Raw genomic sequence first — 14,908 nt, 5'->3', positions numbered from 1 at the left:
GGCCGGCCTGTGTCCCAGCGTCTCAGAGCTGCTCAAGCCCAGCCCTTCTTTTTATCCTTATAAAGCTCGCAGTAAAACAGCAAGCTGGTTCCCGTTATTGGTAAACACTCACCCTGGCAGATAACGGCTGTGCTGCTGGGTGGTCTCCCAGGGTGGCGGGAGGATTTGGTTAGATGCCTTTGCTCTGATTGTTTGATCACGCTCTGTGCTGGAGGTAGTGCTCCTCCGGCCAGTGTCACTCCAGCGCCCGGTGCATCCTGGTGCCAGCCTGGCATTCAGAGGATCCCTGAGGGCTGCAGGAGAGACTGGAGTAGGAGCAGGACCAAGCCTCACAGAGCCCACAGCCTGCCCTGTCTCTGCCGCAGCCCCGGGATGCTGGGGGCAGCTCTGCCCCGTGAGCATCTCCAGCGTCCAGGCAGCGAGGTGTATGCTTGTGCCGACTCCTGGCCTGCGGCACGCGGGGTACCTGCCCTCCAAGCCATTGTGGGGCTTCCTCCTCAACTCCCAGTGTCCGGCAGACTGCTCTGCTTGCCCCAGAGCCAACATCCAGCTGCCACCCTTCCCTGCAAGGTGAACAGCCTAGTTCAGGAGGGGTCCCTAGCTGGGGACAGGACCCCTGGCTGGGGGGAGCAGGGCTGGCCGCCTGCCCAGCTCAGCACAGGAGCTGCCAAGGAGCTCCGTGGCTTGGCACCGAAGTGCCAGGGCTTTGTGTGGAAGCAAAGGGAAGGAAGCCGGCAGCACCGGCAGGGCCTGGGCAGCCCTGGGGGCTGTGGAGTGGATTAACACCTGAGAGCGCTGGGATCTGCCCTGGAGCCATGGCCCTGCCTCCCACTGCAGGGCAGCGTCCTGAGGCTGCTTGGCTGCACGAGGCTGCTGCGTGGAACCCCAACCAGGGGCAGAGCAGTTACGGGAGAGCTGAAAACCCTGGTCCTGTCCTTGTCCAAGATGCCGCTGCCCTCCACCTGCCAAAGGAGCCTGGCGTGCCCTGCCCTGCCCTGCCCTGCCAGGGACAGAAGGAGCAGCAGCGACTGAGCACCTTCAGTGCGCTCCTGCCCTGCTGCCTCCCTGCACAGCCCATCATAGTGGGGGCAGAGTAACATCCCGCTGCCTGCCATGAGCCTCCCTTCCCACTGCTGAAGCACCCTGAAGCCAGTGATTCCCTGTCCTTGCCGAGTGTTGGTCAGATTCCCTCTCATCCCCCAGGAAAGCCATCAGTGCTGAGACCTGGGTGCAGGCAGGAGGAACGTGCCTCCCGGGGTGAGCCGGGGGCATGTGTCTGCTGGGGGCAGGCTTTGGTGCCATGCCCCATCACCAGAGCAGCGATACGTGGTGCCCTTCCCCTGGCACGGGGCACTCCGCTCATCCTGGGGATGCAGCAAGGGGTTAAGCTCGCAGCTTCTCCTTGGGTTTGTTTCTCTTGCTCTTTAACCTGCTCCGTGCTCCTTGAAGCTGACCCCGCCATGGAGAAGCCAGGCCTGGTGCAGAAGCACAAACAAGCCTCCCCTTTGAAGCCTGTTTAGCTTGGAAGCAGGAAGGCGGATTTCGGGAGGGAATACCAGCTTTTCCTGTTTGATGTTCCGTTCTTGCACGGCTCCCCCCACCCCGGGCCCAGCCGTGCATTGTGTGGAAATGGCAGCATCAGGTCGGTAGCAAGAAGAGTCGCCGGCCAGCGAAGAGCAAAGCAGCTCCATGCAGCTTTAATTTGAATACCCAGACAGTGAGTGCCAGTCTCACCATGGAACAGAGCGATCACGCAGGCTCCCCGGGCAGTGATTCACAGCACTGGGGAGAGGCCTCAGACCCCGAGCTCTCTCCCCGAACCCCCAAGGAATGCATAGTTCCCACTTGAACTCAGGACTTGGCTCCAGGCTCGGAAACAATCTTCAGAAATGAAGCCATGGCTAAAACACACACTGTGCGCACAGAGGCTCCCTCGCGCACACGTGCACACCAGCTCTCTCGCGCGCCCGGCCTCGCGCACACGCAGCCCCGTACGCCATCGCAGGCAAGGACGCTCGTGTGCACATCTGGCCGCACGCTTGTGTGCCCGGCCTCGCCGCGAGCAGCCTCGGCGGCATCTTGCTCGCAAACGCACGCTCCTTCTGCAAGAGAGCAGCTCTTCCAGCAGCCCCAGCGCCGGAGGGTGGGTCCCTCCTGGAGCTCTGCTGGGATCCCTCGAGCTTCTGCTGGGCACTGGGGGCTGGAGCGGCTGGGGTTCCCGGCCGCTTGGCAGCGGTACAGGAGGCTCCAAGGCTTGACAGGCTCCAGTTAAGGCAAACGGGCTGGGAATCCGCCTGATCCCAGGCTCAAGCAGCGTGTGTCAGGGCAGATATGCATCCCAGATGGGTGAGGTGTTGGAGAGTGTGTGTCCCCTGCCGGGAGCCTGGGACAGCCGCTTCAGGTGGGAAAATAGGGCAGGGCTTGCACTGGAAGCAGTGACCGGGTGGGAACTGCCTGCTCCCATGCGTGACCCTGTTCCCACGTGTGGTGCTGTGGCAGGCGGGCAGCAGCTTTCGTGTCTGAATAAGCACAGGGAGCCCAGAGGTGCAGAGCCAGGCGGTGCAGTGCGGGGCAGGAGGCACGGTGCTGCTGGCCATTGCTGCGCTCGGAGGCGAAGGAGCAGGCTGCAAGAGGCCGTGGCTTTCTGACAGCCTGGGACACATGTGGATGTGCTGTTGGTCGTGATGCAGGAGCGTGAAGCGGTGGGCACAGGGATGCTCCCAGCGTTTCACAGAGCAGAGCAAGGTGCCCTTAGGGAGCATTAACCCACCCTGCAGGGGCGAGGTGCCTGCACTTTCAGGGCCAAGCCAGGTGACCGGCAGAGGTAGAAGGCAGCAAATCTTTTCCAGACCCACAGCCAAGTCCAGGAGTACAGGGACGCTGTGGCAGCTGAACCCAGATTTCCTGAGCCAGCTCCCAGTGCCCCGGCCCTGAGGCCTTGGCAATTTGCGTGCTCCAGCAGCAGGTCATGGGAGCACCTTGTCCCATAGTAACTGTACCTCCTCTTCCTGTTTTAAGTGATAAACGAGCTGGACGGCCTGGCCAAGGGCCCTGAGATGGAGCACCGGGCTGCAGGCTATGCCCGCCAAGTGCAGGAGAGAGCCAGGAAGTCCATCGAGTTCCTGGAGGAACGATTTGAGAGCCGGGACAACTGCTTGAGGGCTCTGACCAGCCGAGGCAACGAGCTGGAGTCCATCTCCTTCCGCAGCGAAGACACCACTGGCCAGCAGGTGAGGGGCATGGGCATCCCAGACGGGGAGGCAGCGCTGCCGAGGGCTGGAGGCTCTTTGCCACCCCCTCTGCAGAGAGCTGGGCAGGCTCCTGCGGGCTGCGTGTGTTTCGGCTTGGAGTGGCCCTGCTCTCTGCTGAGCGGCGGCAGGGTGTTTCAAGGCAGTGCAGAAATCAGGCTGGTGGGGTTGCAGGTTTTTTCGTGCCAAGGGTAACATTGCCCTTCTCTTCCAGGGAAACAATGACGATCTGATTCTGTCCTGCTGCCTCCACTATTGCAACGACAAGGCCAAGGATTTCATGCCCTCCAACAAAGGTAGAACATCCTCACGTCCTCTTTGTCCCTTCTCTGTCGCATTCCACAGACTCTTCTCGTTTCTTTTTCACAGCCCTTGGAACCAATCTCTCCCACATTTTGCCTCTTTCAACACCAAGGTGCCACCTCCTGCCTCCAGTCAGCCCCAGGCTGTGGCCCTCCCACTGCATTGCCAAATGTGCACCTCACTGCGCTCTGGGGATGCCCCAGGCTGTGAGAAGCCCACCGTCGATGTCCACAGACACATTTTGTGGTGCTGGCAGCAGTGACGAAGGGCCCAAAGAGCCTCCTCCCTGCGAGCCCTGATGCCTCCTGTCCAGAGCCCTTTCCTCTGCTGGAGCCCAGTTGGCATCGGCCACATGTACTGGGACCAGACAGCCCCCAGGCTTTTGCCAGGGCGGTGGGGATGGGAATCGCATCAGCAGCTGCCCAAGAAATCAACCCGCATTTGTCAGTGTGAATTCTTAGCAGCTTAACTTGTCAGATTCACAGAGAAACCGTCACCAAATGTTTATGTGCAAATGATGCTGAATTTTGAAATCATGTGGATTATGGGGAATGGGGCCTGACAAGCTGACAGCCTCTGGTTTGTAACAAGGAGGCGCGTCACCAGCGCGGAGCAGAGGATGTTTATTGTTACACATTTCTTAAAGTGTCCGCACAAAACCTCCTGATCCCGCTTTCAGCAGCCATCGGCCCCAGGCCTACCCTCCCGCCAAGCCTCTGCTCCCCTTCCTGCTGCCATGGGCTGGCCGGGACACTCACCCCGCCATCATCTGCCCCGACACCGTGACTGTAGCCCATGTTCCTGGCCACACTCCCCTTCCCCTCGTCCTGCCGCTCCCCGCGCAGCCAGTCTGGGCCCATGTTGGGCTCCCATAAACTCTGTTTTTTCCATTCCCGTCCTGGCTCAGAGGCACTGTGTTTCCTGTGCTCATAGGAACAGTACTCTGGTCACAGGACCCAGCTGCTTACACATACCCCATATGCTTCCCCTGCTTCGCACACACATAAGCGTGGCTCCCACATCCCAGCCCGGCCCGTTGCGTGCGGGGCAGCTCATCCATCTGGGGGCAAGATCCCTTCGGTTGTTTCTCAGGCTTCAACTCTTTCTGGCTGTCTGAGCCCCAGCCAGAAACGCCTCGGTGTCAGTGGCGACTCCAAAAAGCTTCACAAAAAATAAGGGGTGGTTTTAGATCTTATAATGAGATCACCAGAATAATAGCACCAGCTTCCTGCTGGAGCCAGGGTCGCAGGCCGTCTTCCTGGCCTGGGTCAGGCAGCAGGACCTCCTCTTCCCTGCCTGCGGCACGGTGCACCGCGTGCCATGTGGGCAGCGCAGCGTCCTGGCACGGCTGATCGGCCTTCCCGGCCCCAGGGCTGTGGGCAGGGGTCACGAATCATCCCCCAGCCAGCACAGGGCGGGGAGAAGGCAGCCTTCGAGATGAGGTGCTGCCTCCAAGCCGTGCCGGGAAGCCTTGGCAGGGAGCTGGGAGCGCTGCCGGGGTGCCGGGTGGCCCTGCCATGCCTGGGGCGCAGCACCCTGCGGAGGGTGGCGGGGCATGGGGGGGGGGACAGCATGATGCGGGATGGGTGCAAGGGCTGGCATAGAGCAGGGGGCCCTGAGCTTCGCACCGCTCACTCTCTCGTTGCTCTTGTTGCAGACGATCCCATCCGTTTGCTCAGGGAAGTGGTTTTGCTGACGGACGACCGGAATCTGCGAGTCAAAGCATTGACCCGCAACGTGCCAGTGCGGGACATCCCCACCTTCCTCAAGTGGGCCCAGGAGGGCTGAGGGGGCCGATCGGGGCTGACAGCCCCTGAGCGAGTCACGCAGCCTGTTGCAGTGGGAGACCGGCTTCAGCGGCAGCCCTCACCGCGCGCCGCCACCGCCTTCCAGCCCACCATGAACAATAAACGCCACGTCTTCAACCCACCCCAGAACGGCCGTGCTGCGAAGGGCCCTCCCCTGAGGGCAGACCAGCTGGGAAGGTCATTGCTGTGGATGGTTCACGTGGAGGCTGGGCCGCTGAGGGTCCCACCAGCCTTTGGGCAGTGCCAGAGCGGAGCTGGCAAGCCCCGCTGGCCAGGGAAGCTTTGGGTGAGCCCCGTGCCGGATCACCAGCCTTTTGCTTGGTTTGCTTGGTTGCAGAGAGCTCGAGTCACGCGGCAGTGGCTCTTTGGGTTTGTAGGCTGGGTAGGGCAGAGACTGGGGCTGTGCCAGCGCAGACTTTGGGATTGCTTAATCTAGCTTGTGCCCCTCGGGGAGGCCGTGGACTTCAAGGGCAGGTTCCTTCCTGCCCCAGCCTGTTCGCCCTCCGTGGCCCAGGCAGCCCCAGGCCTCCGGCCCCCTCCCCGCCTGCGCCTGGCCCATGCAGGGGATGCTGTTTGCAGCAGTGCTTGTCCTCTCCCTGGTGCGGGGTTTGCTTGTGGAGTTTCGTTTCAGAGTTCAGTAGAGGTTAGTTTTTAGGTGTGTGCCCTGCTTGCTTTGTTGGGGGGAGGCTTTGAACACCCCCACAGCTGCTTTCTGTCCTGCTCCCCTGCCATTACCTGCCCCTTCCCTCCTCCCCCAGACCCCGTAGTCCCACCCCACTACCTTTTTGACCTAAGACTCGGCATGAGGCTAACAAAATTCTCCAGGTCCCTGAGAACTGGCTGGCTGGCAGGTCCGTGTGTCCTCACGTTGCCACGGGCTCCTCTTGCTTGTGGGATCCAGCTCCTGCCTGTGGCTGCGCAGCCGGGCAGGGCTGGGGGGAGCCAGGGCAGCAGCCGGGCCCCCACTGCTTGCCTGGCTGGAAGGGTCCCCTCTCAAGTCGCCCGTTCGCTGTGGAGGGAGCCATGAAGGGACCCCGCTGCCTCGTCACTGGGTCATACCCCACCAGGGGCTGGTTGGGGTGTTGCTGAGCCCCCACGCGCAATGTTGTCCCATCACCAAGTGTCCCATCCCCAGCACCGTTAACATGCCAGATACAGAAGCTAAGAGGGAGCGTTAACCCATGAACCGGCGCCCCTGGAGCTCTGGCAAGTCCCAGTCCCATGAGCAGAGGGTGGGAGTGACCCCAAGACCGCCCCCAGTCCCTGCTGGGGCGCCGCGGCCGTGGGAGGGAAGCGGCAGAGGTGGCGGAGGAAGCAGCAGGACGGAGCCCAGCGTTTTCCTTTCCTGCGTGGGTGGCTCGGACCCGGTGTCTGCATCAGGAAGCCCAGCGTTACCCCTGCGCTGGCCACCTGGCTCACAGCGAGGACCAGTGCCAGGGGCAGCGCCTCGGCGATGTCGGGCCGCAGCGGGGCTGCCCAGCACAGCGATGGAGACGAGCGGGTTGCGCTGGCTAACCTGTGCCCTTGGAACGCCCCCGAGCCTCGGGGCGCCGTGAAGGAGGGGCTGTGCCGTGGGGCAGAGCTGGTTTGACAGAGACTTTGGGGTGCCCGTGCTTGCTGCAGGACACACGGAGCCATCACCACGGCTGAGTCCACCTGGGGCCGCAGCACGCACAGCACCCACACCCGGGTTTGATGCCCGCAGCCGCCTGCAGTGCCGCTGGCTGTGCACAGCACATAGACTTCGCCTTCTCCACGCCGCAGGGTGTATTTAAATGTTTGTTTTCTAACAGAGCTGCCCCAGGGCTGCTTTGCAAAGCTCTTTCCCGGGGTACCACCAGCTCAGCGGGACATGCAGCTCTGCCAGGGGCTGACCCCTCGTGCCATGCCACAGGCTCAGCCGTGGGACAGAGGTCTCGCTGCCACCAGACCGGCCGGCACGATGGCAAGCGGAGCAGGGACTCGCTGGCTTGAGCACCTTGTGCCTGGGGCCGTCGGTGCCAGGCTGCTGCCCCGAGCCCCCGCGGGGAGCCCATGTCTCGGGGAGGTGGCCACGTTCAGGCTATTTTGTTAAATTGGTCTTAATAATTTTTGGTATTAAACATTTGTCTGTGCAGCGTGTTGTTTCATTTGCCATCGGCGAGCGAGTTGCTGTCAGGGGGTGGGCACAGAGGGCACCGGGGAGGGACGGCAGCAGGATATGTTTGTGCTCGCAAGCGTGACAGCAGCCCTGGCCCACCTGCAGCTGCTGCCCCCCCCCCAGCCAAGGGGGCTCTGGGCAAACCAGATGCACCGCAAAGCCCCTCGCCTCCCCTCCCTTTGCAGCCATCGTCCCCCCTCCAGCCTGTGCCCACCAGGGTCACCGCCCAGCCCTGCTCAGCACCGACCCCACACCGGCAGGACCCACCCCCAGAGAAGGACGCGAGGCTACGCACGTTAATGTCACTTTATTGCTCGTTCGGTTTCCACTATAGAAAAAAAAAAGGGGGGCGAGGAGCCCGTGTACAAATCGGACGTGATACAGAGGGGGCCGGCGGCCCTGCTGGGTGCTGCCAGCTGTGCTTTGGGTGCTGCTGCCGCTCGCCCCACGGCAGCCCTCCGGAGGGACGCTGCCAGCCCTGGGGACCCCCGGTGGGAGACCCGGGCAAGGCCGGGGGGGCAAGGGGGGCACCTGGGCAGGAGCGGCCAGCTCAGGCTAAGGCACAGTGGCGGCGAGGCCGGGGACAGTCGCTGCTGGCGGCTGCCCCGGGGGCCTCGTGTGCAAAGGAGAGGAGGGGGCTCAGGGAGGGGGGAAGCTTCACATTAGCCCCAGGCAGAGGGGTCAGGGCACAGGCTGGGGGGGGCGGGGCGGGGGGGGGGGGGCTTTGCCCACACCGAGCAGAAGGCGGGAGAGGAGGTGCGGTGGTGGCAGGGGGTGCCCCAGCGGGGGGGCTCAGCCCCAGGTCACCACAGCCCAGCCCAGGGCAGCCCCCATGCCTCCCTCGGCTCCCTGCCCCCAGCCCCTCCCGCAGCCCCTGCCCACCGCCCCGTAGCTGACAAACCAGACTGCTTTGTCTTTGTCATGAACTCCCTGGCCCGGCCTGGCCACGCTGGGGACGGGTATCTTTGGCCAAAAAAAAAAAAAAAAAAAAAAAAAATCGAGGCAAGAGGCCACCCGAGGGCGAAGCCACCGGGTCCCTGAACCCCCCAGGGCTTCCCGGGCATCCCTGATGGCGAGGCGCCTCTGGGGCAGGGCCCAGGGGCTCAGTCTGTGACAGACCCTGCCCCACCTCCTGAAAACAGGGTGCCGCTGCCCGGGCCACGGGGTTCAGGCCGGGAGGTCAGTGCTGGCTCCGGGGCGAGGAGCATCGAGATATCCCAGCCTCCCCCCGTGGCACGGACACGACCCCCGCCCCGCTGCCCTGCGCCCGCCGCTCAGACTCCACCGTCCTGCTCTGTCAGTCTTTCCCCGAGCTCCCAGCGTGGCCCCGGGGGGGGTCCGGCCACCACGCAACCCCCCAGCCCCACTTGCCGCTCTCGGTGGGGACAGCAGCTCAGAAGCATCGCTCCGGCTGCCACGGATGAGCTACTCACGGTCCCACGGCGGTCCAGGCGGCACAGTCCGGGTCCCAACGCACCAGTGGCTCCCACCATGGGGTTGGGGTGACTGGGCAGCTGCCAAGGGCATCCCCTCACCCGGGGGGCAGCACCGGGGACAGGCCTGAGGTAAGGAGCGGGCTCATGTCCTCCAAAGCCTCGGGGCGCAGCCCAGCCTCACAGCTTGTGCTTCGCTCCCGGCCCCGTGCCGGGATGGGGGGGCACCCTGGCAGCCCCCCTGGCCGGGGGGCAGCTGCACCGCGAGGTCAGTCCCTGAATTACCAGCTTCTCCCGGGCAAGCCGGGGCGCTCGTGGCGGGACACGCCGTCCAGCCATCCCAGGGCAGCTCTCATGGGACCTTCCGCTACGAGCAAGTTCTCCAGGGCCGTCGGCAGCGCCGGGGGATGAGCACCCACCACCTCTTGCCACGCCCCCCCCCAGCTCCACACTGGGCAGCAAGGGGAGCCCGGCAGCCCCCCATGCCCCCCAGCCAGGCCGGTGCTAGGGGGGCGAGTATCGCTCTATGGTCCGGGCAGCCTCGGCATGGAGGTGCGGAGCCTGCGCCAGCACCTCGGCCGCCTTGTCCTGGCTCAGCCCCAGGTGCTCAGCCGTGAACTTGGCCAGTGGGTAGAGGCTCTCCATGGCCTTGGGGTCGCTGAGGAAGTGCGAGGTGTGGGAGAGCAGCTCGGCCGCCTTCTCCTGCTTGAGCCCCAGCTGGTCGGCGGTGAGGCGGGCCATGGCGTAGACGCTGTCGGGGAAGTCCAGCTTGGCTTTGCCGTCAGGGCCAGCCGCGTGCATCTTCATGTGGCTGATGAGGTTGCGCTGCTGGGCGAACTTCCCACCGCACACCTGGCACTCGTAGGGCTTCTCGCCTGAATGGATGCGCATGTGCTCGGTCAGGCGGTACTGGCGGGTGAAGCGCATCCCGCAGGCGTCGCAGGCAAAGGGCTTGAGGCCGAGGTGGCTGCGCATGTGGCGGGTCATGGTGCCACGTTGCGTGAACTTCTTGCCGCAGATGGTGCAGGGGTAGGGGCGCGTCAGCCAGTGCGTCTTCTCATGCTGCCGCAGCGTGGCCGGGTCCTTGTAGGACTTGTCGCAGGAGGAGCAGCGGTAGGGCCGCAGGATGTCACCCAGCCCCGGGCCACCCTTGTCCAGGAAGGGCACGGCCTGCTCGGCCGCTGCCTTGTGATAGAGCTCCTCTTCGTTGTGGGCCTCCACGTGGGCATTGAGCTGTTCGGAGCTGGGGAAGCCCTTGCCACAGGGGATGCAGACGTATAAGTTGTCGCCCAGGCTCTCCGGCTCGTAGCCCAGGTGGTTGCAGTAGCGGTCCAGTGCATCGCCGGGCGAGGGGCCCTCGCTGCTGCCCGTCTCCTCGCTGGTGCTGTTATCGGGCTCCAGGTCGTTGCTTTCCACGCTGGGGTAGCGGGGCTGCGGCGCTGTGGGCGGCGACTCAGCCTTTTCCTCCCGCTCCAGCTCCTTCTCTGCCTCCCCCTCGTCCAGGTAGGGGCCCAGGGGCTCGTGCTTCATCCAGCGGTACATCAGCTCGCGCCCGTCAGCACGGGGCAGCGGGGGCTCGGCGCAGGGTGGCGTGCTGCGGAAGGGGTCGGGGACATGGGGGTGCCCCCCTGGCTCGCCGCCCGGCGGGGAGTCCTTGTAGGCGGCGGGGTGGCCAGCCAGGAGGCCAGCGCTGACGGGGGGGCTGTCGTGCCGTGGGGGAAGCGAGGGCTCGCGGGGCTCGCCGGGCAGCAGGCGGTCGGTGGGCAGGAGCTGGGTGGAGGGGCCGGTGGGGCTCTTCTTGGAGAGGTCGAGGCCGCAGGGCGGCGAGCAGTGACGCTCGGGGGGGCACAGCCCATGGGGGTGCAGCGGGGCGCCCTGGGCGGCCGAGGCGTACAGCTCCCCGCATTGTGTGTTGAGCGGCGGCGCCGGCTCCACGGGCGGCAGGTCCACGGGCCGCGGCGTCCCCGAGTAGCAGGCCTGGATGACTGGCGTGGTGGCGCGCAGCCCCCGGCCCAGCTTGTAGGGCGCATAGCCCCCGCGCAGGTGGCAGTACTTGCCACTGCGTTTCAGCTTCTTCTTGCAAAGGGCCACCAAGCCGGGGATCTGGAGGTAGCTGGCGGCGGCCAGCACGGCGCCCAGGCTCTGCTCGCTGCCCGGCTCGCACTCAGCCAGGCGGCCGGTGTAGATGAAGTCGAGGATGAGGCGAAAGATGCCGGGGCTCACCATCTCATGGTCCAGGTTGAGCAGGTTGTCGTGCACCACCAGCGACTTGAGGTAAGCGCTGCTGGCCGCCAGGATGTTCTTGTGCGCGCGGAAGAGCGCGTTCTGCACCACGATGATCACGTCGCACAGGAAGCCCTTGGTGCGCTGCGTGTTCAGCTGCAGCAGCAGCTGCCGCGAGTGGCTCGGCACCTCCATGGCGTCCAGCATCCCGCTCCTCGCCCGCCGCCCTGCAACACACCGCCCCGTCAGCGCGGCACCCCACCTGCCCCCCCCACCCAGCCCTTCGGCCCACGAGTGGGGGGCTCCAGCCGCACGTCGGGGGACTCAGCCCACACGTGGGGGAGGTGGGGGGGGGGTGTCGGGGCTCGGCCCCCAGCGCTTCACGCCGCTGCATCCCGGCCGCTCTGCGCGGCTGCTTGGCCGGTGCCACCGCTTATATGGGGGCTCGCTTCGCGGCGGGCCGGGGGGGTGGGAGGGGGGCGAAAACCCCCGGAGGGTTTTGGAGAAAGTGACATCACCCGCCGCCGCCGCCAGCACCGCGCCCCGGCCCCGCCGGCGCCCCGGCCCCCCGCGCCCACCTGCTAGAGGGGACCGGGCCGGTGCCCCCCCGCCCCTGTACCCCTGTGCCTGCCCCCCCCCCTCCCCGGGGCCGCCGCCTGCCGTTACCTGCGCAGCGCCGCTGCCCCGGCTCCCCGCCGCGCCTCCCGGCTCTTATGCATCCCCGTCCCGGGAGGCGGCCGGCCGTGCCCCCCCCGGCGCCCCCCGCCCCCGTTTCCTCCCCCACCCCCCCCCCGCGAGGTGAGCGGGGGGACAGCCCGGGGCGGGGGGCAGCAGGACCTCCCCTCCCCGCCTCGGCTCCGGTGCCGGTTCCCCCCTGCCCAGGTGGGTAAAGTCAAGCGCCGGCAGAGCTGCTTTTTGGGGTGGGTTTGCCCCCCTCCCCGTATTTTTTTAGCGCCCCCCCCTCCCCCCGTTTACCTGGGCGCCCGGTGGCCTCCGCCAACCAGCCGAGGTCTCGGTGAACTCTCATGGCTCAGCCCCGGGGGGGCCGCCGCCGGTTGCTGTTCCCCTCCACCCTCCTCCTCTTCTGGTGCTGCTGTTCCTCCATACCCCGCGCTCCCGGCCGGTCCTACGGAACGGGAGGAGGAGGAGGAGGAGGTGGAAGAAGTAGCGACGGTTCCTCGGGGTTCCCGACGCCGCCAGCTCGGAGGTGAAACCCGGGCTGCGAACTCCCCCTGACCCCGGCCTGAACTCCGAGCAGCGCCGCTGGCTGTTAAAGGGACGGCGGGAGGTTTTCCTCCTCCCATCCCCGGGCGGGGCACCGACAAGCCGGGCCCCCCCCCGTCCCCTCCCCTCCCTCCCCATCCCGGTCTCCTCCTCCTTCTCCCAACCCGGTTTTCCCCCTCCCGGTCTCCTCCCGCCGCGACCCCGTCGCCCCCTCGGGGGTCTCCATCATTAGCACATCAGCTTTTGCCTGGAGTTACCGAGGCGGCGGGGAGGGGGGGGGGGCGGGAGGCCCAGGAGGGCCCCCCCGTCCCCTCGGTAACTCCAGGCAAAAGCAGATGTCCGTGTCCCCCCCGCGCTGTCGGTGCCGCTCGCAGGGCGCCATCTAGCGGCTCCCGGTGCGCTCCACCCCCGCCGTTACCGGCGGCGGCTCCTCCCCGTGCAGGTGCGCGGTGGGACCCGACGGGGCGGGCGGTGAAGAAGGATAAAGCGCTGGGGTCCTCCCAGGCTGTGCTTGCTGCCCCACGGATGGGTGCTGATACACCCCCGGGTGTAGCACCCAGTGGGTGGGAGAGGTGGAGTGGGTGTTATCAGTGCAGGGTGCTGAGGGGGGACCCCAGTGGGTGCAGGTGATGTAGGGAAGGGGGTTGGAAGGGCGAAGGCAGCCGGCTCTAATCTGGGGGGGGAGGTAGAAAGCGGGGGGGGGGGGGAGTGAGGGGGGCGCAGCCCTGGCGTCCAGATGTGCGGCGGCGGCTCGGGGTGGGCGGGGGGCTTGTGGTGGTTTGGGATGAGGAGGAGGAGGAGGGGGAGGCAGCCACGTTTCCCCTCACTTCATCCCTCCAGCTGCCCCTGGAAAAGCTGCTGGGCTGGGGGTGCAGCCTGGGGTGTCCCCCTCCTTGGCATGGGGGGAGCTGCCTCTCGCTTCACACTTTCACTTCTCCTTTCTCACGGCCGCAGCCTCTTGCACAACCTTCTTGTGCATCGTGATGGGCACCTCCGGGCCAGCCGCTAACCCCGGGGGGGTCCCGCCGGCACCCCATGACCTGAGCAGGGCACCCTGAGTGCTGGCCATCCCTCCTGGCTGGGGCCACCCCGGATGCTTGTGGGGTTTCACTCCAAAACCCTGGTGCCTTGGTGAGTGGGAGCCTCCGGAACAGGATTTGGCCAGCCCTGATATGGGAGAAAAAAGGATGGGTGCTGGTGAGGAGGGTGCGCGGTGGCAGTAGCCGTGGCCCTCCCAGCTCAGCATCACTTGGCTGGAACGCATCCTCAGATTCCCATCAGATCCAGGGTGTCCCAGCTCACTCTGGGAAAGCCACCCTGGGGACTGGAATGAGCTGCCCACGGGGACCCTGTGGTGGGTAGGCGCATCCCAGGCACCGGCTCGGAAATCCCCCTCCCTGCTCCCCAACCTGGGCTGGCGCCCACAGGAAGCATTGGGATCCTGGGAGAGGGACGTGGGCGACCCTCGTTACAGAGCCCTGGTTTAATCCCAACTCCCCGGGCACTAATTCCCTCCTCCCCACCCCCCCTTCCCCCCACCCCTTCAATTAATGGCTGGAAGTGTTTCAGGTTCTGGCAGCGAGCTCTGGACGTCGCTGTGAGCGATGGCTCCCGCGGGCTCCGTCCTGGTAATTTATGGGGCTGAGTCGCATAAATCACGGCAGCCAGCGGCTCCCAGACAGCTGCCTCCCCCGGGGCCACCCGGGACCCCCGGCTGCCCCAGCTACCTGCTGAGTGACGCCGAGCCCTCGGGGCAGTGACCAAAGGGGGGCAATGGAAAAACCTTCATCTTTTCCATCCTCTTTTCCAGCTCCTCACCCATTCCCAGCCTCTCCCAGGAGCGGAGGGGATCAGTGCCCACAGGGACTTGGGGCAGGTAGAGGGGGGTTGGATCCACTAGTATCCCCACTCCTGCCCTGCTCTGCACCCCTGAGTAAGCCCCAACCCCGGGTGGCCTGACTCGACATCCTGCACCCAGACATCCCAAAATCTGCCCGGGCTCCCCAAGGATCCACACACATGCTCAGCCCTGCGGGGGCCAGCCGGCCGGGCTGCGGGAACACGGGCAGAGCCAGCAGCACGACCGGGAGCGCACGGGGAAAGGGGCATTTTCGCCTCAATGTGCTGAGCAGATTGGAACCAGCTCTGGTTAAGTCATTGGCTCTGTTGGGAGGTCTGAGCTGGAGCGTCTCCCGCCTGTGCCCCCTCCCCACGATCAATCAAAGTTGCAGCAAATTAGCCCAGATGCTGGGAGATTCGGTTCAAATCCAGCTGTGGTTTGGATCGCGTTCGCATGCCTGGCTTCATGTGGGACCTGGGCTTTTGGACAGGATACAGCCCCCCGGTCTCTGCAGGGCCCTGTTTCCCAGCGCAGCCTCTCCCCAAAGCCCACACACATGTCTTCGATTACGGCGCGTTGGCCAGCCGGGCCGCATCCGGCACCGCCAGGAGCCTGCAGCCCCCGCTGGCAGCTCGCACTTCATTTTCCCGCTGGTGCCGGGCTGTGGCAGCCCCCCGCGCCCCGCCGCT

The 14,908-nt window shown here is 65.6% G+C and overlaps 2 protein-coding genes across 4 annotated transcripts in view; one reads left to right on the top strand and one right to left on the bottom strand.

The window, feature by feature from the left end:
- SMG6 (SMG6 nonsense mediated mRNA decay factor) overlaps positions 1 to 7,475 on the top strand; it is a 118,194-nt gene extending 110,719 nt beyond the window's left edge. For all 3 annotated transcript variants that reach the window (XM_040615674.1, XM_040615665.1, XM_040615654.1), the window contains exons 17-19: positions 3,019 to 3,230; positions 3,463 to 3,544; positions 5,209 to 7,475. In XM_040615674.1, the coding sequence (XP_040471608.1) occupies positions 3,019 to 3,230; positions 3,463 to 3,544; positions 5,209 to 5,339 (425 nt within the window). In that variant the 3' untranslated portion in view covers positions 5,340 to 7,475. The remainder of the gene's footprint in view (positions 1 to 3,018; positions 3,231 to 3,462; positions 3,545 to 5,208) is intronic.
- A 316-nt stretch (positions 7,476 to 7,791) lies between these two features.
- Positions 7,792 to 12,419, bottom strand: HIC1 (HIC ZBTB transcriptional repressor 1). The gene is made up of 2 exons (XM_040615640.1): positions 12,131 to 12,419; positions 7,792 to 11,382 (listed from the first exon to the last, which is right to left on the bottom strand). The coding sequence occupies exons 1-2, from the start codon at positions 12,180 to 12,182 to the stop codon at positions 9,437 to 9,439; spliced, it is 1,998 nt and encodes a 665-aa protein (XP_040471574.1). The 5' UTR covers positions 12,183 to 12,419; the 3' UTR covers positions 7,792 to 9,436.
- Positions 12,420 to 14,908: the final 2,489 nt, after the last annotated feature.

The sequence above is a fragment of the Falco naumanni genome, chromosome 1 (assembly GCF_017639655.2).
Source record: "Falco naumanni isolate bFalNau1 chromosome 1, bFalNau1.pat, whole genome shotgun sequence".
Classification (NCBI taxonomy): Eukaryota; Metazoa; Chordata; class Aves; order Falconiformes; family Falconidae; genus Falco; species Falco naumanni.
The sequence above is the reverse complement of the archived record's forward strand: the minus strand, read 5'-3'. Positions and strand labels throughout refer to the sequence as shown.

Coding starts and splice junctions, on each gene's coding strand:
- HIC1 (XM_040615640.1), bottom strand. CDS start 12,182: ATGAGAGTTCACCGAGACCTCGGCTGGTTGGCGGAGGCCACCGGGCGC. Junction 11,383..12,130: donor GGAGGCCACCGGGCGCCCAG/GTAAACGGGGGG, acceptor GGTGTGTTGCAG/GGCGGCGGGCGAGGAGCGGG.